General features: G+C 53.2%; 1 protein-coding gene and 1 long non-coding RNA gene across 8 annotated transcripts in view; one reads left to right on the top strand and one right to left on the bottom strand.

The window, feature by feature from the left end:
* LOC102149688 (uncharacterized) overlaps window positions 1-17,914 on the top strand; it is a 104,177-nt gene extending 86,263 nt beyond the window's left edge. For 2 of the 7 annotated variants that reach the window (XR_011430210.1, XR_011430208.1), the window contains 2 exons: window positions 13,340-13,513; window positions 15,660-17,913. This is a non-coding gene — a long non-coding RNA (uncharacterized lncRNA). The other 5 variants (XR_011430214.1, XR_011430212.1, XR_011430211.1 and 2 more) reach the window with 4 other exon arrangements.
* Window positions 1-19,292, bottom strand: part of LOC138919976 (odorant-binding protein 2b-like) — a gene marked incomplete at its 3' end in the record, with an annotated part of 73,474 nt that overhangs the window by 822 nt on the left and 53,360 nt on the right. The window contains exons 2-3 of the mRNA XM_070246835.1: window positions 705-775; window positions 35-145 (exon numbers count right to left, since the gene is read on the bottom strand). Coding sequence (XP_070102936.1) covers window positions 35-145; window positions 705-775 — 182 coding nt within the window. The remainder of the gene's footprint in view (window positions 1-34; window positions 146-704; window positions 776-19,292) is intronic.

The following is a 19,292-nucleotide window of genomic DNA, read 5'->3' as shown; positions in this document are numbered from 1 at the left end:
GGATCTCTGAGGACCTGGGGCAGCAGCCTCTTACCCACGAGTTTTGCCATGCGGATTGCTTTCCCTCCGAGCTGGCCCTCGCAGTAGAAGATGCGGTGGTCCTTTACTGGCAAGTCCAGGATGTACATGTGCCTCTTTCCCCCAACTGCAGACAGACATAGAGAAAATTGGTCTTTAGTGTCTTCATTCCTGCAGAAAATATTTGAGACATTAGGGAACATTTTGGAACGTTTCAGTTTCTCGGCCACCTTAGCTCTACTGACTGCCCCGTAATCCAGGTGCCCAAGCTGGTCCAGTGCCCAGGACACACTGCTGCTCAGAACCATGGACCACACTCTGGAGAGGGAGACTCTTCATGAGGAAGGTTCCAACCCAAGCAGTGGAGTCACCAGAGGCCAGAAGACATCAGAGGCTGGGGCTCTTTCCTTTGTTCACCCAGCACCTGCCCCGCCCTACATCCTCATCCTCAACCCTTGGTTCTCTGCAAGCTGAATTGCTAGGACCATCCAGAGGGAGGGTTTGGTACTGTCATCCTTGCTGTGGAGAAACCTTTCCAATGTCAGGACAAGGAGACTCCTGGGAAGGGAGTGGCTAGCTGCTCCTGGGAGGGGACAGGGCAGGGACTGCCCGGCAGCAGGCAGCCTCAGGGGAAGGGGAGGCCTGGGCTCTGGCAGGGAATGTGGCACAGCCTGGTCTGGACTCACAGGCGCTATATCTGCCAGGCTCCTCGGTTTGGTGCATCACAACTCGCTTCTCGTGGCACTGGCCCCCCTTCCTGGAAAACGGGAGGCAGAGGGGAAGGCTGTCAGGAAACACACTCGAGCCAACCTGAGCTCACCTGGCACATGGGCCTCTGCCCTGGTGTCCCCACGAGTTCCATTGTCATCCCCACAGTCTGGACTCTCTCCTTTCTATGTCAGGGGGACATTCATTTTACCCACATCCCAAAGTGGGATGGGAAGAGGCACAAAGAGGGGCTGCTCTGGGCCACCTCGCAGCCTGGGGAGAGGGAGGAGGAGGGGAGAGCAGCACCCTTGGGAGGCAACACTCACATGAAGGTGCCCATGGCCTCCAAGTTTCCATCATCCAGGGCAGTGACTGTCAAGGGGGACACCTTCTTGGGCCTTTTCTCCTTAGGCAGGTCCTTGTCAGCCACCACGGCCTTCACATACCATGTCCCTATGATCTGAGCAGGGTGGGGGCCATGAGTCCAGCACGGACATAGCCCAGAATCTCCTCCTCACCCCACTACCCCCATCCTCTGTGCATGGGCTGCAGCCATCACCAGACATCCCCAGCACCCCAGGTGCTGTCCTCCAAAGGCTGGCTGGGTCCCGTACATCCACACCCTGTGCTCTGTTAGAACCAGCCCAGCACTCAGGGCTCCCGACCCTAAACAGAGGCAGGGGGTCTCTCACCCCATGAGTCTCTTCTCTGCTGAGACCGGGCCCTGGCCCTGGATGAGTCTATACTCCACAGGGTCCTCAGTGCCTCTGGGTTCCCAAAGTGTCAGACCAACAGTCCCTATGCTGAACCCACTCCCCTGCTTCAGCCTCTGGGCCCAAGGAGGAGCGCTGTCTGCAGACACAAGAACAGAGCCTCCTGCTCCTCTGACCACACTCTGCAGGGAGCACAGGGTCAGAACTTCGACCTTGAATGACACCTCCTAACACAAGGCCCCTGGTCACTGCTGGCCAACAGGTAGTCACCGCCTTTCCCCCATACCTCTCTTCCCGCCCTTCCCTGGGCTCACATTCTCGTTCTCTGAGGGGAAGAACAGAGGGTCCTGGGCCTGCAGGGCTGTGATCAGGCCAAGGGTGATGGTCAGGAACAGAACCTTCATCTCCAGGGGTCTGTGCTCACAGCCGCCGGCAGGTCACTGGGGTCTGGAGGAGGCTGTGCGAGTCCTCACAGCGCTGCCCTTTATACCCAGCTCGGCTCCTGCCCATGAACACTTGGCACTGGCCACACCCCTCCCACCTAGCATCCTGGCAATTCTGCATCAGGGGAGGTGGACTGTCATTATTGTTGGAATCTGATGAGTGACAATTAAGTGCCACCCACAGAATAAAAGACACATAATACCATCCCTTTTTCCTGCCTTCCAGGGTGCTTACTCCAAGTGAGCCATCTGGATGAGGACATTATCAGAAGGGGCAGGGGTGCGTGTCTGCACTCCCAGTCATGGAGGGAAGGCCAAGGGCTTCCTTACACCCCCGCCCATCCCCCGCCCCCAGGATCCCAGGGCTGGATCTTCCGCCAGTTCTCTGGTAACTGGCCTCTCACTCCTGAGGGGAGAGGGACTGAGCTTTACAACTACAGAGACAGGGTGTGCAATCAGCTGATTCCCACAGGGTCCCCAGAGTCCGAGCTCTCTCCTGCCCTGGGGCCCCTGCATTTGCTCGTCCTGGGCCTGGGCCCCTCAGGCCACCTCTTCCTGGCATTTGGGGCACTATTTTATGTCTCAGGATCAGTTTAAATATCACCTCCTCAGAGGGGCCTCCCCAGGCCACAGGAGGGAGCGATCTGGCTGTGCCACCCCCTTCATTTGGGACCCCCAGGCCAGGCTGTGTTTCCCGGAGAGCACTCATTACTCTCTGGATTGTCTGCTCATTTCTCCCCATGAGTGTTCAGTGCCCATCTTCTCTGTTAGAATTAAGTTCCCCAAAGGGAAAGGCTTGATTCCCGGGTCTCATGAGTTCGATGGCCTGTAGGGAGGAGCTCCATCCACGTGCTAGGTGCTCTTGGTCGTTCGTTCATTCAAGAATAAGCCAGTTACTGAATCTCTCTGAGCCTCAGAGGATTCCGCCCCCACAGGGGCACCCACAACTTCGATCACTTTGGATCTTTGTAAGGCTCTGCTGAGTGGGCCTGCGAAGACCCAGCTCCCCTGACATGTACAAGGCTCAATGAATGAGGGCTCCTCCCTCCTTCTGCCTGGAGTGGGGCCAGGGACCAGGATCCATCAGAGCCTGTCCAAACCCCCAATACTGCAAGTTGCTTACATTCATTCTTCTAATACCCCGACTCTCCAAAATGCTTTCACCTCCCTCCTCAGCTTTGACTGCCTCATGTACCATAAGACAGGCCTCACATCTCCTTCCCTTTGGATAAATGGGCCGAGTGAGGCACAAACAGGCCACGAGGGGCCTGTGCTCTGAGTTCATGGTTGAGCACACTTGGGCACCTGGCTCTGCTGGTCTCAGTCCTGGCTGCCTTCTGAGCAAGAATTTGGCCTTCTCCCTCCCTGACCCTGTACTTCCTGGGCTTGAATCATCTCCGCTGAGACCCACAGCTGACGTAGACCCTGTACACAGGTGCTACGGCCACACAAGGGCAGCTTTGTGACTCTCTGGCAGAAGATTGGACACCACTGCCGATTGCACACCCCCAAGTACTCACTAAATAACAATAATTAGCCCTCTCTAATAACCCCTGGGGGATTGTACTGAGGGTGCTGGCACGATCCAGTAATCAACTGCCAACTTGGAAGGTGCTGCTGAGCAGAAAACCTTCCGTCCTGGGAGTAGGAAAGGGCGAGGCCAGTGCACTTTAGGACCAGAGATTAGTAAACATGCTGGAGTCTCTGTGTCAATGGGAGAGCTTTTCCTCTGTCCTGTTCTTGTTGACTGTACCCCAGAGACCTTGATTTCCCTCATTATATGGAGTCACTGATCTAAGCATCTTATGACATTGACAAATTTAATTCCATCCTTGAAAAAGATGATGGAACACCACGTAGGGGTCGTTGGGAGGACAGGGCTGCCCCCATGAACCCTATGCTTAGTGCAATTGGAGATTTCCAGGGGCTGCCCGTCGTCCACCATCTTGTGCTGTGCCACCTCAGGTGAACTCTACAGAGCTTTCCAATTGTGTGGTGTTTTTTTGGATACTGGATGTGTTCAACTGGTGGTAGACACCACTGGGAGAACAGTGGCAGGAGGGGAGACCTATCTCCGCCCCCCAGTACACAATGGCCTGAGGCGTTTCTTTGGATGGCTGCATCCCGTTATGATGGGAGACCATTATACCACCCACACCATGATGACTGCGTCTACTCCACAGCTGTAGCTCTTATCACTTCTGGTGACACCTCTCACAACCTCTCCTTTGAATCTCAGAGTGGTCACAGCTCCTCACAGCTGCTACTTCCCAGATGTCTCACTAAGGGGGACAATGTCTGGGCCTTCCTTGGCATACGGGAACAAGAAGGTTTTCATGGCGCTACCAAACAATCACCAAGACCAGAGGGCTTGCTGGCTGGGATAGGTGGGCATGTAGAAGGGGTAGGAGAGGAGGCAGGATGGCTGCAAATTAAAGCCCCCAGACCACCCGGAAAGCTGGGACTGCAGCTTGTTTCTACTAACCATCTCCTGTCATTATTTTAGAGATTGTGGCTGGTTACTACCCTGAAGCCTCAGTTCCATAATTCACCAGAACAGATTTGGTTTGGAGCATGAGTGCATCAGTGCAGTGCAAGGGGTGGACTATGGTTGACAGTGCTGATGGCCCACCCCCTCAGCCCACTGCACCTGTAGTTCCTGCACACTGAGAGGGTCACAGCTTCCCAACCCAATGCCTGCATCCTCTGTTCCCCTATGCTTCCTATGCACACATGGTGACACTAGAAGTGCAGGTGAATTCACCTACCAAGTCAGTAGAGATGGTAACTGATGGGCTAATAGTCCTCAGCTCTTTGTTCCCCTGGGACAGTCTTGAGATGGTTCCACCCTATGTCTCAGAGAATCTTCAGGAAGAGTGAGTCCCAGTTGCCCACAATAGTGACCATCTCATTGGCATACCCTTTATTGGATTTTCTACCTTCCCCATCTCACTTGATCTCAGACTTCTCCTCCTGGAACTGTGAGAGAATGAATGTTTATGTTTTAGCCACCTGGCTTATAGCACTGTTTACAGCAGCCTTAGGAAACGAATACAAGCCTTTACATATTAATGATTATAGCAAATGTACATAGACTAACCATGCAAACTAAACGACAGGGATTGGCAGAGTAGATTAAAAACCATGATACAACCATATGCTGTCTTCAAAAAACTTACTAGAAATATAACAATAGGGGTAAGTTGGAAGTAAAAGCATGGAAAACATAAACAAAATAAATCAGTGAATTATGTTACCAGTTATCAAGGGATTGCCTCTGTAATACAACATCAATGTGTTGCCCTCCATTGTTTGCTCTGCAATAATGGAGCTGGACCCAGTAGGCATTTCTCTTTTGCACCTGGCAGGGGTTAAGCTTTGCTAGCAGAAGGCTTAGGGCAAAGGGGCTTCCTTCCTGGTTCCAGGGTGCTTCCAGGTTTTTTCATTTTCTTTCTCCTGGTGTACAACCAGCAGTGGCACAATCTGGGGATGTCCACAGGCACTCACCCACAGTGGGTGATCAACAGTGGAATCAGTGGATCCCCTTGGATAGCTTCCTAGGGGGATTGAGTGGCACCCCCACAAGTGGAATCCCGGTGAGTCCTGTAGGTGTCATAACCTCAGCCCACCTGCCCCTGGTAGGGGACAGAACTTTGGCACTTGCCACTGTCCGCCTACATTTCCCTACCCGCTGAACGCTGCTCTGACCATGGACCAGCTCTGGCCCTTGGCAACCGGCAAACTCCTCCACCATCCCTGAACTGCAGCCACACCTTCTCCGACAAAGTCTGAACCCGGCCTTGCAGAAGTGGACCCCTCCCACAATTGTTTCTTTCTTAGCTACTCTACTGTAATTCTGGGCTATTCTCTATAGTTCTCTTTACACTTTTATACTTAATTTTTCCTTATAGAAACTATTCCTGCTCAATCTTTTGTATAGTTTCTGTGTCCTGATTGAACATTGATTCACATAATTACATATTATTTTAAAAGATGATAAGTGCTATGGGGAGAAATCTAAGTGGAACAAGTTGTTTAAGGAGTGTCAGGACAAGGGGATAGTTTTATTTTAAATGGCATGGTTGTGACAAGCCTCACCAAGGTGACATTTGAACACAGAATTAAAGATAATGAAGGAAATGAACCATGAAATCAACAGGTGGAAGAGAATTCCAGGTGGAAGGAACATAGAGTTCAAGTCTTTGGGTAGAAGAGTGCCTGGCATGCACCAGGGACATAATGGAGGGCAGAGGGACTGGAGAGATTAATACAGGGAAAGAGTGGCCAGAGATGAGGTCAGAGAGAGGGTGGGACCGATTCAGTTGGGCTTGTAGGCCATGATAAGGACCTTAACTTTTACTCTGAGAGTAATAGAAAGCCTCTGGTGAGATTTTACAACGAATTTGACTTCTGGTTTTAAAACATCACTCCAGTTGCTGCATTGAGGATAAATTTGTGGGGCAAAAATAGAGGCAGAGAAACTACTTTGAAAGGTGCTGCAATAATCCAGTCCAGAACGATGGTGCAATGAGGCCTACCAGCCATCAGGGAGTAACAGGGTGTGGAATTACATACCCACAGCAAACAAAGAGAAAACTGGTCAGAATAAATGAAGTGATTTCTTCACTAATGGCTGGTCTACATATGTATTGTTGGAAAGTCCACAAGGCCAGAAAAAAAAAATCCTTTGTATAAAGAATGATTCCAAGGAACTGTAAGTCACACCACACCCAACACACACAGATTCTAGAATTAGTTGACATGCCAAGAAAATCGCAAAGGAATAGTCTTTCAACAAGCAGTGTTGGGATAACTGCATATCCACATGTGAAAGAATTAAGTTGACCCCCTACCTCACACCGTATGCAATACTTAAGTCAAAATGGATCAGGAATGTAAATGTAGGATCTAAAACTACAAAACCCCTAGAAGAAAATGTACAACTAAACTTCATGGCCTTGGATTAGGCAATGGTTTCTTACATATGACGCCCAAAGTACAAGCGACTAAAGGGAAAATAGGTCAATTGAACTTCATCAAAAGTAAAACTTTTGTGCATCAAAGGACATGGTCAAGGAAGTGGAAAGACAACCCACAGAAGGGGAGAACATATTTGCACATCTTTACATATCTGATAAGGGTCTACCGTTGAGTACATATAATATACTCTTGCAACTCAATAATAAAAATACAAATAGCTCAATTGTAAATGGGCAATGCATTTGGATAAGCATTGCTCCAGATTAATATGCAAATGGCCAATAAGTACAGGTAAAGATGCTCCCCATTATCAGTTGTTAGGGAAATGCAAATCAATACCAGAATGAGATATCACGTTACACACACCAGGATGACTATAATAAAAAAGTCAAATAATACCAAGTGTTGGTGAGGATATGGAGAATTTGGAACCCTCACTCATTCGCTGCTTGCCAGTGGGAATGTGAAAAGGTAGAGTTGCTCAGGAAAATAGTTTGGCAGTTTACACTGATGAATAGCTCAACAAAAGTGATATATGAATACAATGGAATATTATTCAGCTGTAAAAAGGAATGAGGTATTGATACCTGGTACAACATGGATGAACCTTGAAAACATTATGCAAAATGAAAGAAGCCAGACCCAAAATACCACCTGTTGTGTGATTGCATTTATAGGAAATGTCCAGAATAGGCAAATCCAGAAGGACAGAAAGTAGATTAATGAATGCCAGTGGCTGGGGGGAAGGAAGTATGGAGTATGACTGCTAATGGGTATGAGGAACCTTTTTATGGTAATGAACATATTCTGGAATTAGCATCGATGATTGCACAACCTTGTGAATATATTAAAAACCACTGAATTATACGCTTTTTAAAACTTAAGATTATTTTTTAGAGCAGTCTTAAGTTCACAGCAAAATTGAGGGGAAAGCACAGAAATTATTCATGTGCCCCCTGCCTCCACACATGCATGGCTTCCCCCATTTTCAACATGTCCCACAAGAGTGGTAAATGTGTTATGATTGATAAGCCTACATTAGCACATCATACTCACCCCAAGTCCATAGTTTACCTTAACGTTCACTCTTGGCCTTGTTCATTCTATAACTCTGGACAAGAGAATAAGATGTATCCATCTTTAGGCTATCATACAGAGTATTTTCAATGCCTTAAAAATCCTCTGGGCTCTGCAGATTCACCCCTCTTCCTGCCCTCATCAATCTTCAGCAACCACTTAGGCATTTGTTCAGATCTTTCACTCATTGATTAATGAGGTTGTTTGTTTCCTTATTATTCAGTTTTAAGTGTTCTCTATGCATTTCCTATATCAGTCCTTTATGAGATGTGTTTTTGCAAATATTTTACCGTAGTCTGTTACTTATCTTCTCAATCCCTTGTTATCATCTTTCACAGAGCAGAAACTTTTTACTTTTAATGAAGTCCAATTTATCCATTTCTCATGGATTGTGCCTTGAGTTGTGTCTAAAAAATCATCAACATACCCAAGGTTATCTTGGTTTTCTCCTATGTTATCTTCTAAGAGTTTTGGAGTTTTCCATTTTACATTTAGATGCATGATCTATATTGAGTTAATTTTTGTGAAGGGTGTAAGATCTGTGTCCAGATTCATATTTTTGCAGGTGGATGTCCATTGTTCCAGCAGCATTGATTGAAGATCTGATCTTGGCTCCAGTGTATTGCCTTTGCTCCTTTGTCAATTCTCAGTTGACTATATTCCTGTGGGTTTATTTCTAGACTCTCTATTCTGTTCTATTGATTGATTTGTCGTTTCTTTCACCAATATCACACTGTTTTGATTACTGTAGCTTTCTAGTAAGTCTTGAAGTCAAGTAGTTTCCAACTTTGTTCTTCTCATTCAACATTGTGTTCTCTATTCAGAGTGAATTATACACTTTAAAATGGTGAATTTTTTGGTATGGAAATTAATATATAAATAAAACATATTTAAATCAACTCCTCAGAGAAACCTCCCCAGGCCACACTATGGAAGATGCTACCCCACGGCACTCCCTGCACTTCTGTCTCTGTCACTCCCCTGGCAGTGTCTATTGAGGACACATCTCTCCCTAGGGTTACCCTGCTCCTTGACTGCAACCCTGGTGATGATCAATTTTCCCATGGAGTAGGCTTGGTGATGGCTGTCACCAAAGATGTCCACATCCTAGTCCCCAGAGCCTGTATATGTGTTACCTTCATGGTAAAAGTCGCTATCCCAGTGGGATTAAGTGAAGGATCTTCAAATGGAAAGTTACCAACCTCTGTGGGCATCTGGAACTTCCAGGACCCCACACACCTGAGTGTAGACAGGGGCTAGAGGAGAGAGGCCACAGTGTCTCCTGTATAAATTAGGATGCTTGAAGTCAGTGATCCACATGACTGCAAAGTGTCTGTAGGCTTTGGCTCTCCATCAATGACCCACTACGCTCCAAGACCCTGGGATAATGCTTCCCAGACCTTGCAGGCCTGTGGATTAGGGAGAGGTTCAGGGGCTTTGGTGGATGAGGATTGGGCTAGAGAAGGACATGCCAGAGCACCGTGCAGCAAGGCCAAAGTAGAAGGAAAGATGGTTTTTGTTGGGGTGCTCTTTTGGAAGTCGAGGTGAGTCATTGTCCTAGCTGAGGCAAGGATGCCTCGTGAGTGAAGATGACGCCGATGAATGAATACATGGGCGGGGGGAAGGAAGCTTCCAAAGCCCCTCATACTGTCCTTGGTGTCGTAGGTCCCACCGAGAACCTACAGAGCCACCGTCTTGAGAAGCCCCAGTAGAGGTGAATGTGTGGTTTTGTGCTGTCCCTGCCGTGGCTTCTGTCCAGTACTGGCCACTGGGGGGAACCTCCAGTGTCAGGGGGGCCCACTGAGCTGTGCTGGAGCAACTGAACAAAGGAGGAGTCATGTGGAAGTCACGCTGCCCATCCCCCCGCCTCAGAACCCGCTTGCACCTCCTATTACTAGCGTTCGTCTCCACCATTGCAGCAGGTCAAAAGCAGGAAGGAGAAACCGAAGATCCCCCTGTTTACTCATTGAGCAGCTGTGTGCCAAGCCCTCACCCTGGGCCAGGAGCCCTGGTCGGCCCTGGGGTGGTGCTAAAAAGTGCCTAATGGTCCCTGAGCCCCAGGAGCTCAGTCTGGAGGGAGACGGGCAAAAGCACCACATCCGAGACATGTGAAAGAGAAGAGCATGAACTGGAACGACAAGAAAGAGTGTCCTGCAGGGAGGGCTGGGGTCTCACAGGGTAGGAGAGTATGAAAGGCCTCCCCGGGGTGACATTGGCTGTAAGCAGAGTGACAGGAGGAGCCAGCCCTGCACATGCCGGGAGCAGTGTGCCAGGGAGAGGGCACTGCTGGTGCAGAGACATGCAGGCCTAAGTGAGTTTGCCAGAGGAGGTTGGAAAGGCTGGCAGTGTGGCTGCAGAGAGCCTGGAGGAGAGCGGAGGGAGGAGGGCAGGCCAGACCCAGGGCCTGGGAGGCAGCGCGAGGGATCTGCTCCTCCTGGACTCCATTGCTCCCAACCCTGCACCTCTCAACTACAAATACTGACGATCTCGCCATCTCTGTGGGCCAGGGACGCCAGCACCGCTGAGCTGGAGTCTCTGCCTCCTGGCGTCTTGCAGGTTGGGGCTGTGGCCTCAACTGAGGCTGTGCTAGGGTGAGATTTGCTATGGAGATCACTCCCGTGGGCGTGGTCATGATCAGCTTCACTGAGAGCTGAGCTCCTTTCTCCCTGTTGGCCAGGGCATGCCCCTGGTTCATCCCTATGTGGCCTCTACATAGGGGAGCTCAGGACATCCATGCATGGTCCCCAGGTCCATGGGTAAGAGAGACTGAGAGAGAGAGAGAAACAAAGGGAGAGAGAGAAGGAGGGAACACAAGAGCGGGAGGAAGTGGGAAGGACAGCCTGGGGAATGAGATCTGGAGGGCTGATCTATCGCTTGTGCTGTGCTCTGTCGGTCAGAGGCCAGTCCCTGCCCACTGAGCGGCTCCACAGGGGTGTGTCGGACACGCAGTGACATGCATGCCTGCCAGGGCCACACTGACCGTGAGTGGAGTGTCCCGCGGTGAAAGGCTCGCTTCCTCCCTGGGCTCGTCCTGGGCTGAGCTCCGATCCTCCTCCCTGGGAGTGTTACTCATCGGGACCAGCTCTGCTCTCCAGGTTTTCCTGGACTCCATCTCCTCAGAGGGAGGTGTACACAGAGGGGGACTGAGGGCCGAGAAAGCAGGGTCCCCCTCCCCACTCCCAGGTCCTTCTCTTCCTGTCCCAGGAGGGCTGAGGCCTCAGGAGCCTCTCCTCCCTGCTCCCCACCTTCTCTACCTTCAGAGCTCCTCGGCTCACCCTCTGAAGAAGACCAGGGAGAAGTTTCCAGGTGGGAAGGCCTCTCTGCATGCGAGCCCCAGAGAGGACAGGGACCCCACAGGGCTGGGCTTTGCCCCTCAGTCAGCTGGGACCCTCTGGGAGGCAGCAAGGCCTGGGGCCAAGGCCTGGGCTGGTGGCAGGTCTCTAACCCTCCCCACAATGCGCACCTGCCTGGTCTCTCCTGAGTGTGTACAGGCCTGCACGTGCGCAAAACCGTCCAGACCCCCAGGGATGCGTGGAGCCCATCAAGTCCTTGTGTCTGTCTCACTGCCTGGTTCTCCCTCTCCACTTTCTGGCTAGTTTGTGGCTCTGTTCTGGATCCAACCTCAGGCAGCTACAAAGTTGATCTTCCATGGCAGCTTGCCGCTGAGATGGCTACAGTTTCCAGAAATGCTCAGGGGCTGGGGATTCCCCACCCGTGCAGAAACCAAGTAGGCAACTTCTGACAGGGAAGCAGCCGCCTTCAGGCCTGCCATTGTCACAGGGCCCTGACACTGAGGGTGTGGGGTCGGGAGCTGCCCTGGGTGAAAACACCACAGACTCTCATTGGTCTCCCTCAGCCTCAGGTGCTCCTCAGTGGGCTGTGTGCCTTCGGTCTCTTGGCAGAGTGCTGACCTGGTGGTTTTCTGCCAGCTTCTCCAGGATGGTCATTGCTGTGCGGGAGGCGGATTTGCTGAATTCCTCGCTCCACCATTCCGTTTGTCTTGCCAGCCCACCCTGAGGACGTTTGGAAGGCACATCCTTCCAGCAATCTGAGCACCCAAGATGGAGACTCCGGGGCCTGGAGGATTTTGAGAAGAGCTGGTGGGAAGGCAGTACTGCAAAGCTTTTTGCTTCCGGAAAGCTCTCTGGGGTCCTCAGCATTTTCCTGTTTTGCATCAAAATCCTGAGATCTTGAAAATGCCAGCAAGGTTACAACGTGGGCCCCAAAAACCACTGTATCTGGGCATCCAACACCAATCAAATATTCGGAATTGCTTGTCACTTGAGATGAGTGGAAAGGAATCGGGCAGGTGGGGTGGAGGGGTGGTCTTGGACCCCACTTTGTGTTGGAAGGACAAATGCCATGCAGATGAGTCTTTCTCTGGGCAGAAGGGCGGGACCTTTTTGGAGAGCCCAGCCGCAGACACTGCTGTGGTCGCACTCCTGTTCCCTCAGCCCACCTGAGTGCCCCTGCAGCTGGGAGCCAGTGCCCAGGAGACTGATAGCGGCCCCCTGCAGTGCCTGCATCCCTCCTCCCTGCCTGAGGGCTCTCCTGCCCCATGGGCCCTTCCTCTCCTGCAAGGCTGTGCGGCCTTTTGCAGGAATGCCCTGGGGTGTTCCCTCCACCTGAGGGGACCGAGCCAGTCCAGGCAGGACCTGGTCTCCTGCTGGGACAGAGTGATGCTCACCACAGTGGTGCTGGTTCTTCAGGCCCCGCTAAGGCTTTAATCCTCCAGGCTCATTCCCCGCGTCCTCCTTCAGGCTTCCTGGGAAGACCTGCAAACAATTTCCCCTCCATCCTCCTCTGCATGGGTACCAAACTCTGCTGAGACGCCACACTGGCCGTGTCTCTGGACAGGCTGTACAGCCTGCTGGACTTGAGCTTCCTCGCCTGGAAGATGCTGACAAATGGCCTCCCTCAGGGAGTCATCGGGGGGACCCAGTGTGTGACGATGCAAACCACTGCAAAGAAAGACGCCAAGTGATCCTAAGTGAAAGTGCCAGCCTTGCAAAAGAAGCAGGAGCTCATGAGACCCAGGGGGGAATGCGGGCAGCCTGTCCCAATGGCAGGGACAGTCCCGGATGGATGAGGGTGGCCTCGCAGGGCAGGCCCCCGAGCAGCAGAGGAGCCATTGGATGAGGAGGGACCAGGACAGAGGCTTCCAAGGAGGAAGATTGAAGTGCTAGGAGGTGAAAGAGGCCTTAGGAAAAGTGTGAGCCCTAGAAGATGTTTCCTCAAATGCCATTGTTGGTCAGAAAAATGGTGTCACCAAGCCCCAATCCATTGAATTTCTTCTTTGTTGGTTTTAGGAATCAGTGCACACTTGTAATCAGAGCCCATGTTTTGTTCAACATAGGGCATATTTCTTTGTCCTAACTTTTCCTTCTTTTCTTGTTCTAGCAGAGGAGCCGTGCACGTGTTCTCTCCATTCTTTCCTGTGCATGACTGGCCTCTCTGTTCAGAAGCGGATTGCTGGTGCTCATCACTCCCCCTCACCCGAGAGATGGCCGTCTTCCATGTCACACAGCAGATGTGAACCGCGGGGACAAGGGTCACGCCGGATCACACTCACTGGTGAGGTCACATTGCTGGGTGCACAGCAGGGACCAGAGGATTTGGGCTGAATGAGTGAAAGGTATGAGTGAGAGTAGAAATGAATGAATGACTGAGTGAGTGAGTGAAGGAAGGAAGGAGGGAATGAAAGCCTCAGTGAATGAGTGAGGGAGTGCCTAAAGCCACAGCAGCTGGGATCCACCGAGGAGGAGACTTGATTTCTGGTGGGCTCCGGTGTCACAGGGCAGGCCCTGGACAGCGGCATGGAACGTGTCCAGCTGTCCTTCCGGCTCTGAGCCCCTGTCACCTGCAACACAGAGTTGCCTGGATCTTCTTCAGCTCCACCTCAAGGAATGCTGGCTATTCCTGGGGACAGGGCAGCAGGAGGGAAGCCGAGGAGGGACTCCCTGGACCCTGCACCCAGGAGGACCACTGTGAAAGCCTGGCAGGTGGTTCCCAATGCGCTCCGGACACCAGGCAAGAGATCCACAAGTCCTTCCTCAGCGGAGTCTCCCAAGAGCCCGTCACGAGGCCCAGTCATTTCCTCATTGCGCAGAAGGGGAAGCTGAGGCTCAGGGCCTCCCCTGCAGTCGCCAGCTAGAGAAAGGCTGAGCATCGCCCAGGACCCCTGTCTCTCCGGCCCGGGGTCATTCTGCCCAGTGTCCCACATTGCAACCTCCTGGAGCTCAGGGCTCCTGTCTCTCCTGGGGCCTGCCCCATTCCGGCCTCCAGCCCTCACTGAACTCGAGGCCCAGGGCCATCCCGTTTGCCTGGGGCTGGGGTGGTGACCAGGTTGGCCAGCCACAGACACTGTGGGCTCTCCGAGGACCAGGACCAGCCTATCCCCCCACAGGATGAGGTCTCTCTGGGCACCAGCACCAAAGATTGTCAGGACTTTAGGGAAAAGAGGTCGTTCCTGGTCAGGGGGGCCCATGGGCTCTAACAGGCACTGGCTTCCAGTCCTGGCTCTGCTCCTCTGTTGGGCACAGAGGGACCCAGTCTCTTTAAGCCTCGCTTTCCTCATCAGTGAATTGAAGACCAGAATCCCTCGTGCCCCACTGGGCTGCCAGGAGGATTCGGAGAGACAGCTCATGTGGCGAACAGAGGTGTGGTCTGAGCTCATGCCCAGGAGCCGATCCTGCTGACGTCACCCCCAGGAGAGCCCCTGGGGCCCTTGGCCTCTGCCCACTCTGTTCTCCCACCAGGCATGCCCGACTCGCTCTGACTCCTTTGTTCCTCTGGAATAACTTTCTCCACCCCATCCGGTGCCATGACGGTCTGCCAGTCCGGGTGGGATCCAGGCCCCCGGCCCAGTTCTCCTCCTGGGATTCCTCATCATGGGAGCTAGTAGCTGTGGAGCTCTTCGAAGGAGCAGCCACTCCAAGTGCAGCCTCCGTGAACTTGTCTCACACCACCACGGCAGGTCGGCTGCCAGCCCAGTGCACAGGGGAGGAAAGCGAGGCTCGAATGGCAGTCCCTTGCCAAGGTGCCCAGGGCTCTCTCCCTCATCCCTACTAAGCAGAGCCCCTCCCTCCCAGAAGCAGAGTCTGCTGGCTGTGTGGACCAGGGGCTGGCACAGAGCCTGAGGCAAGGGTCACTGCTAGAGGACCCTAGCTCTGCTTTGTGCTCAATGACCTTCTCTAAAGCCCCCAGCCCCAGGCTTAGAGCTCTGGCACCTTCCACGAGGCCTCCGCCATACCTTGTCAAAGTCCCTTCTGCTCACACGAGGTCCAGCGGGTCCTGCGCATGCAGCTGAGAACGACCCCTGGACGGAGCACGTTCGAGGTGGTCCCCGTGACTCTGTGCACTGCCCTAGATGTGCTTTCCTGCCTGGAGGATGGGGTTTGGAGGGAGAGAGAGCAGGCAGGATTGTGCGGGCCCTCCTCATCCTCTGTCCTGGTCAGCAGGTCAGGCTGCTCAGCTCAGGAGAGTTAGAGGCCGGGAGGGGCATTGGGAGGCCAAAGTGGGCTAGGGAGGTGGAGGGTGGGACCAGGGATGAGGCCAGGGATGAGGCCAGCAGCAGGACCAGGAGGGCAGGAGGGGAGCCCTCTAGCTGGGCAGATCACCCCTGGTGCCTTCCTCACCTGCATCCTAGCAGCCAGTCCTTGTCCATCCCTCCCTGGGTTCTCTGCCCCAGGCTCTCTGCATCCCCACTTTCCCAAAACAGGCTCACAGCAGAGAAGGAGACCTCGAAGGTCAGAGAGTGACTGACAGCGGAACACCGTGTTGACATCATGCACCAGAATCTCCCCCTCTGGGGATATGTCCTCCAGGATCAGAGATTGAGGTAGGCTGATGTTCCCATCAGCGTGAGGAGGGGAGAGGAAAGTCAGAAACGGGGCACGTTCCACATCGGGGCCATTTGGAAATTCGGATGCCGGGATATCCAAGAGGAAGAGTGTTGTCTGACCAGGGTCCGCCCGTGAAGAAATCAGATCCAGAGGAGCACACGCCCTGCAGGCCTCCGCACTCAGCACCCACAGGATGCACGCACTCTGACGCACACACCGGCATATCCATGTGCACACACGCAGCACAGGTGTGAATATGCATCACCCCACACACATGCACCCCCGCGCACGGGCACACGGGCACACGCACACACACACACACGCCCGCGTGCACACACACGTGGACACCAAGGGAAAGGACTGGAAAGGTGAAGACCACCTGTGAAGGGCACTCCTGTGTTGCCACTTCCTTAATTCTTCAGTCTCTTAAAATTCATTCTTTTACTACAATAAACGTTCATTGTCTTGGAATAGAAATCTTCAAAAATAGAAACTAAAGAATGTACTTTATTCCAAAGATGGATCATCAATGGATTTCATTGAAGCTGTGATATTCACCTTTTTAGAATTAGGAAAGGAAGACACGCACATTCTACAGAACTTTCGACATCCCGCCAGGAGCAGATAAGACTGGAAAGTCGCGAGCTCCGTGAACAGTTTGGTGCATATCTCCCTGGCGCGGTTGCTCTCATTCTGTCTCCTTCTGTCTGTCTCTCTCTCACACGCACATTCATTTTCATAGATGTCTGTCTCCCTGTTGATGTCACATATCCGTGTTCTGACGGATGGGCCGCATGGGTCCCATTGCCTCTCCATGAACCTGAGTTGTGTTCCCAGCTCCCAGCCATTGCAACCAGTGCTGTCATGACTACTCTTGAAAAGATATCTTGGGAACCTTGGGCAAGACCTCCTGTGGGCCACACTCCTGGCATTGGCACTGCCAGCAAAGGTGGGGTCCTGGGGAACTTGGAAGGGTCCTGCAGGCTATTCTCCCAGAGAGCAGTGCCCTTTCCCCCTGCTCTCTAGGGATCTGCGGGGGCCTCTGCTTCCCCAAATTCTCACCAGGGCTGGTCGCAACCAGACCAGAAACCTGGCAGTCTGCTGGTGACCAATGCCGTCTCCATGGTGTTTACGTTTGCACGTGTCCTCTAGGGGAGGTCGAGCATCTCTGACATATGCCGTCCCTATGTCCCTATGTATCGCCTCTCGGGGGAATTGCATGTGTTTACTCTCTGTCCCTTGAAAACAACGACTTTCGGGAGTTCTTTGGTCCAGAGGGAGGTTGCACCTTTCTCTCACCTTGGTTTAGGAGGAATGCTTTCGAGGTTCTGGTTTGTCTTTCCAGCTGTCTCCCTTTTTCTTGTTTGTGTTTTGGCCACAGGAAGAACCAGGCACTTCCTGTGTGGCTTGTGGCTCTGGTGTCCCCCTTAGAAGAGCGGTCTGTAGCCTGACATAATGCACATGTTTACTAAAAGGGCTTCATTTGAAGCATCTAATCCATAAGCCATTGGGACTTTCCTATCAGCTGGGAAAAATGCTATTCAAGTAGAAAGAGAAATGAAAAATCGATCAGTGCTTCTGAAAATATGGAAGCAGACTAGGATGGCCACCTATTGCATGACACCGCTTATCGGATACATCCAGAAAAGATTGACCAAAACCTGCCAGAACACAGAATAGGCGTTGTCAGGGAGCGAAGGAGGAATGAGGCATGAGCGCTTTGGGAAAAGGCTTCCCTTGTGGTGAAGGGAATGTCCAGCAAGCGGACAGTGGTGATGGAGGCCGAGCATTGGGACTGTACTTAACGCTCGGGAATTGTACACTTGAAAAGGAGAAAATGCAGAGTTCTTAAAATATAAATAAATTTATTTTACAATTTACATAAAGACCAAAGAAAGACAAGAAAACGAGCAACATAAACGGCTACACAGACATACAGGGGAAGCAGGGAGAGGAAGGGAGGTCGTGGTGAGGGAGCAGGTGGAAGGGATGGGTCAGGAGCTGGGGATGAAGGGGGTTGGAGAGTGAGCTCTCCCGGGGACAATGCTGGGGCCTGAGCGGGCTCCAGGGCTCCAGGAGGCTCTGGAGCAGGGGATGGCTCTCCCTGCTCCCTGGCGACCACTTCAGCCTGCCCCGGGGCACTGGCAGGAGCCAGAGCAGGGGATGGCTCTCCCTGCTCCCTGGCGACCACTTCAGCCTGCCCCAGGGCACTGGCAGGAGCTGGAGCAGGGGATGGCTCTCCCTGCTCAGCTGGTTCCATGAGAGCCGGCTGCATGGCTCCTGCCCGAGCCTGAGGAGGGGCTGGCTCTCCCCGCTCCCGTCCTGGGGAGCTGCTTGTCTCCTGCCCTTGTGCAGGAGCTGCTGGATGTGACTGTGCTCCCCGCACACGGGCTGGGGCCTGTGCTGGCTCTCATCCTTGTGCAACAGTCCCTGAGGACGGCAGCCTTTTCCCCACGCCTGCCGCTACGCTGTTCCTGCCCAGCTTCTCCTCCCTCGGGGAGCTGGACTCCGTGTCCTGAGTGGACGTCTGCAAAGACAGTGACCAACAGTCAGCCCAGAAGCATCAGAGCCCTGCTCAGCTGCCCCTGCTCTTTCTTCTGCCCTCTGCGCCTAATGCTCCCACATCAGGCACCACCCTGTGTCTGCGCAGAATTCTCCCCGGGATGAAACAGATAGACCTCAGGGGCTCGGGAGAAACCTCGGGCAGACGGTGCTGCCCGGCACTCCACGCCCCACCCGATCAGCCATGAGCTGGGGTGGGAATGGGCCCGGCCCACCAGGCTTCTAACCCCTCATCAGCCTGCTCCTCCTCGCGGTGGTCCACTCACACAAACCACCCTTCCACACACACACACACATGCACACACACACACACACACACACACACACACACACAGGGAGGGGACGTAGGGCTGTCCAAGTGGGACCACAGTGGTGGCCTGGCCTGGATTGGCCCACCCCGGGCGTCCCTGTGTTACCTCTGTGTCCCTCCGCACGAACATCCAGAGACGTCTCGAGCGGGACAGGAGCCCGCCTTTGCGTCCAGGGCGCTCCTTGCGGGCTCTGCTGAGGCTGCGGCCCTGGCAGATAGGCAGACAGCAGAGAAACATGCTGCTCCTTCTAGACGAGTGCTAGACGAGTGAGCTGTTGGGGGCTGTCTCTAGGAGCTGGGTGCCTAGAGACCAGGGTTCCAACTTCTCTTGGGCCCAGTGAGGTCGCTGCCTGGGGTCCCTTCCCTAGGCTTCCTGCTCACACGAGACCTCCCTAAGGGCCCCCTGGGCCGCTGACGGCTCACCCTCCATCCCAACACCACGGCCATCCACAGTTGCACCAACACAGCCCATCCCACCGCCCCCGAGGAGGCCTGGCTCGAGTCAGAAGCCAGCGTTGGGGACGCAGAGCTGGTCAGACCTGGCTCCTCCTTCTTGCCAGTGATGTCCCCCTGGACAGCCATGTGCCTCTCAGGGCCTCCCCATGCCCCCATGTGTGCAGTGCGGGTCGTTCTAGTA

This window comes from Equus caballus, chromosome 21 (assembly GCF_041296265.1).
Source record: "Equus caballus isolate H_3958 breed thoroughbred chromosome 21, TB-T2T, whole genome shotgun sequence".
NCBI classification, from domain to species: domain Eukaryota; kingdom Metazoa; phylum Chordata; class Mammalia; order Perissodactyla; family Equidae; genus Equus; species Equus caballus.
This window is presented reverse-complemented; position numbering and strand designations above follow the sequence as displayed.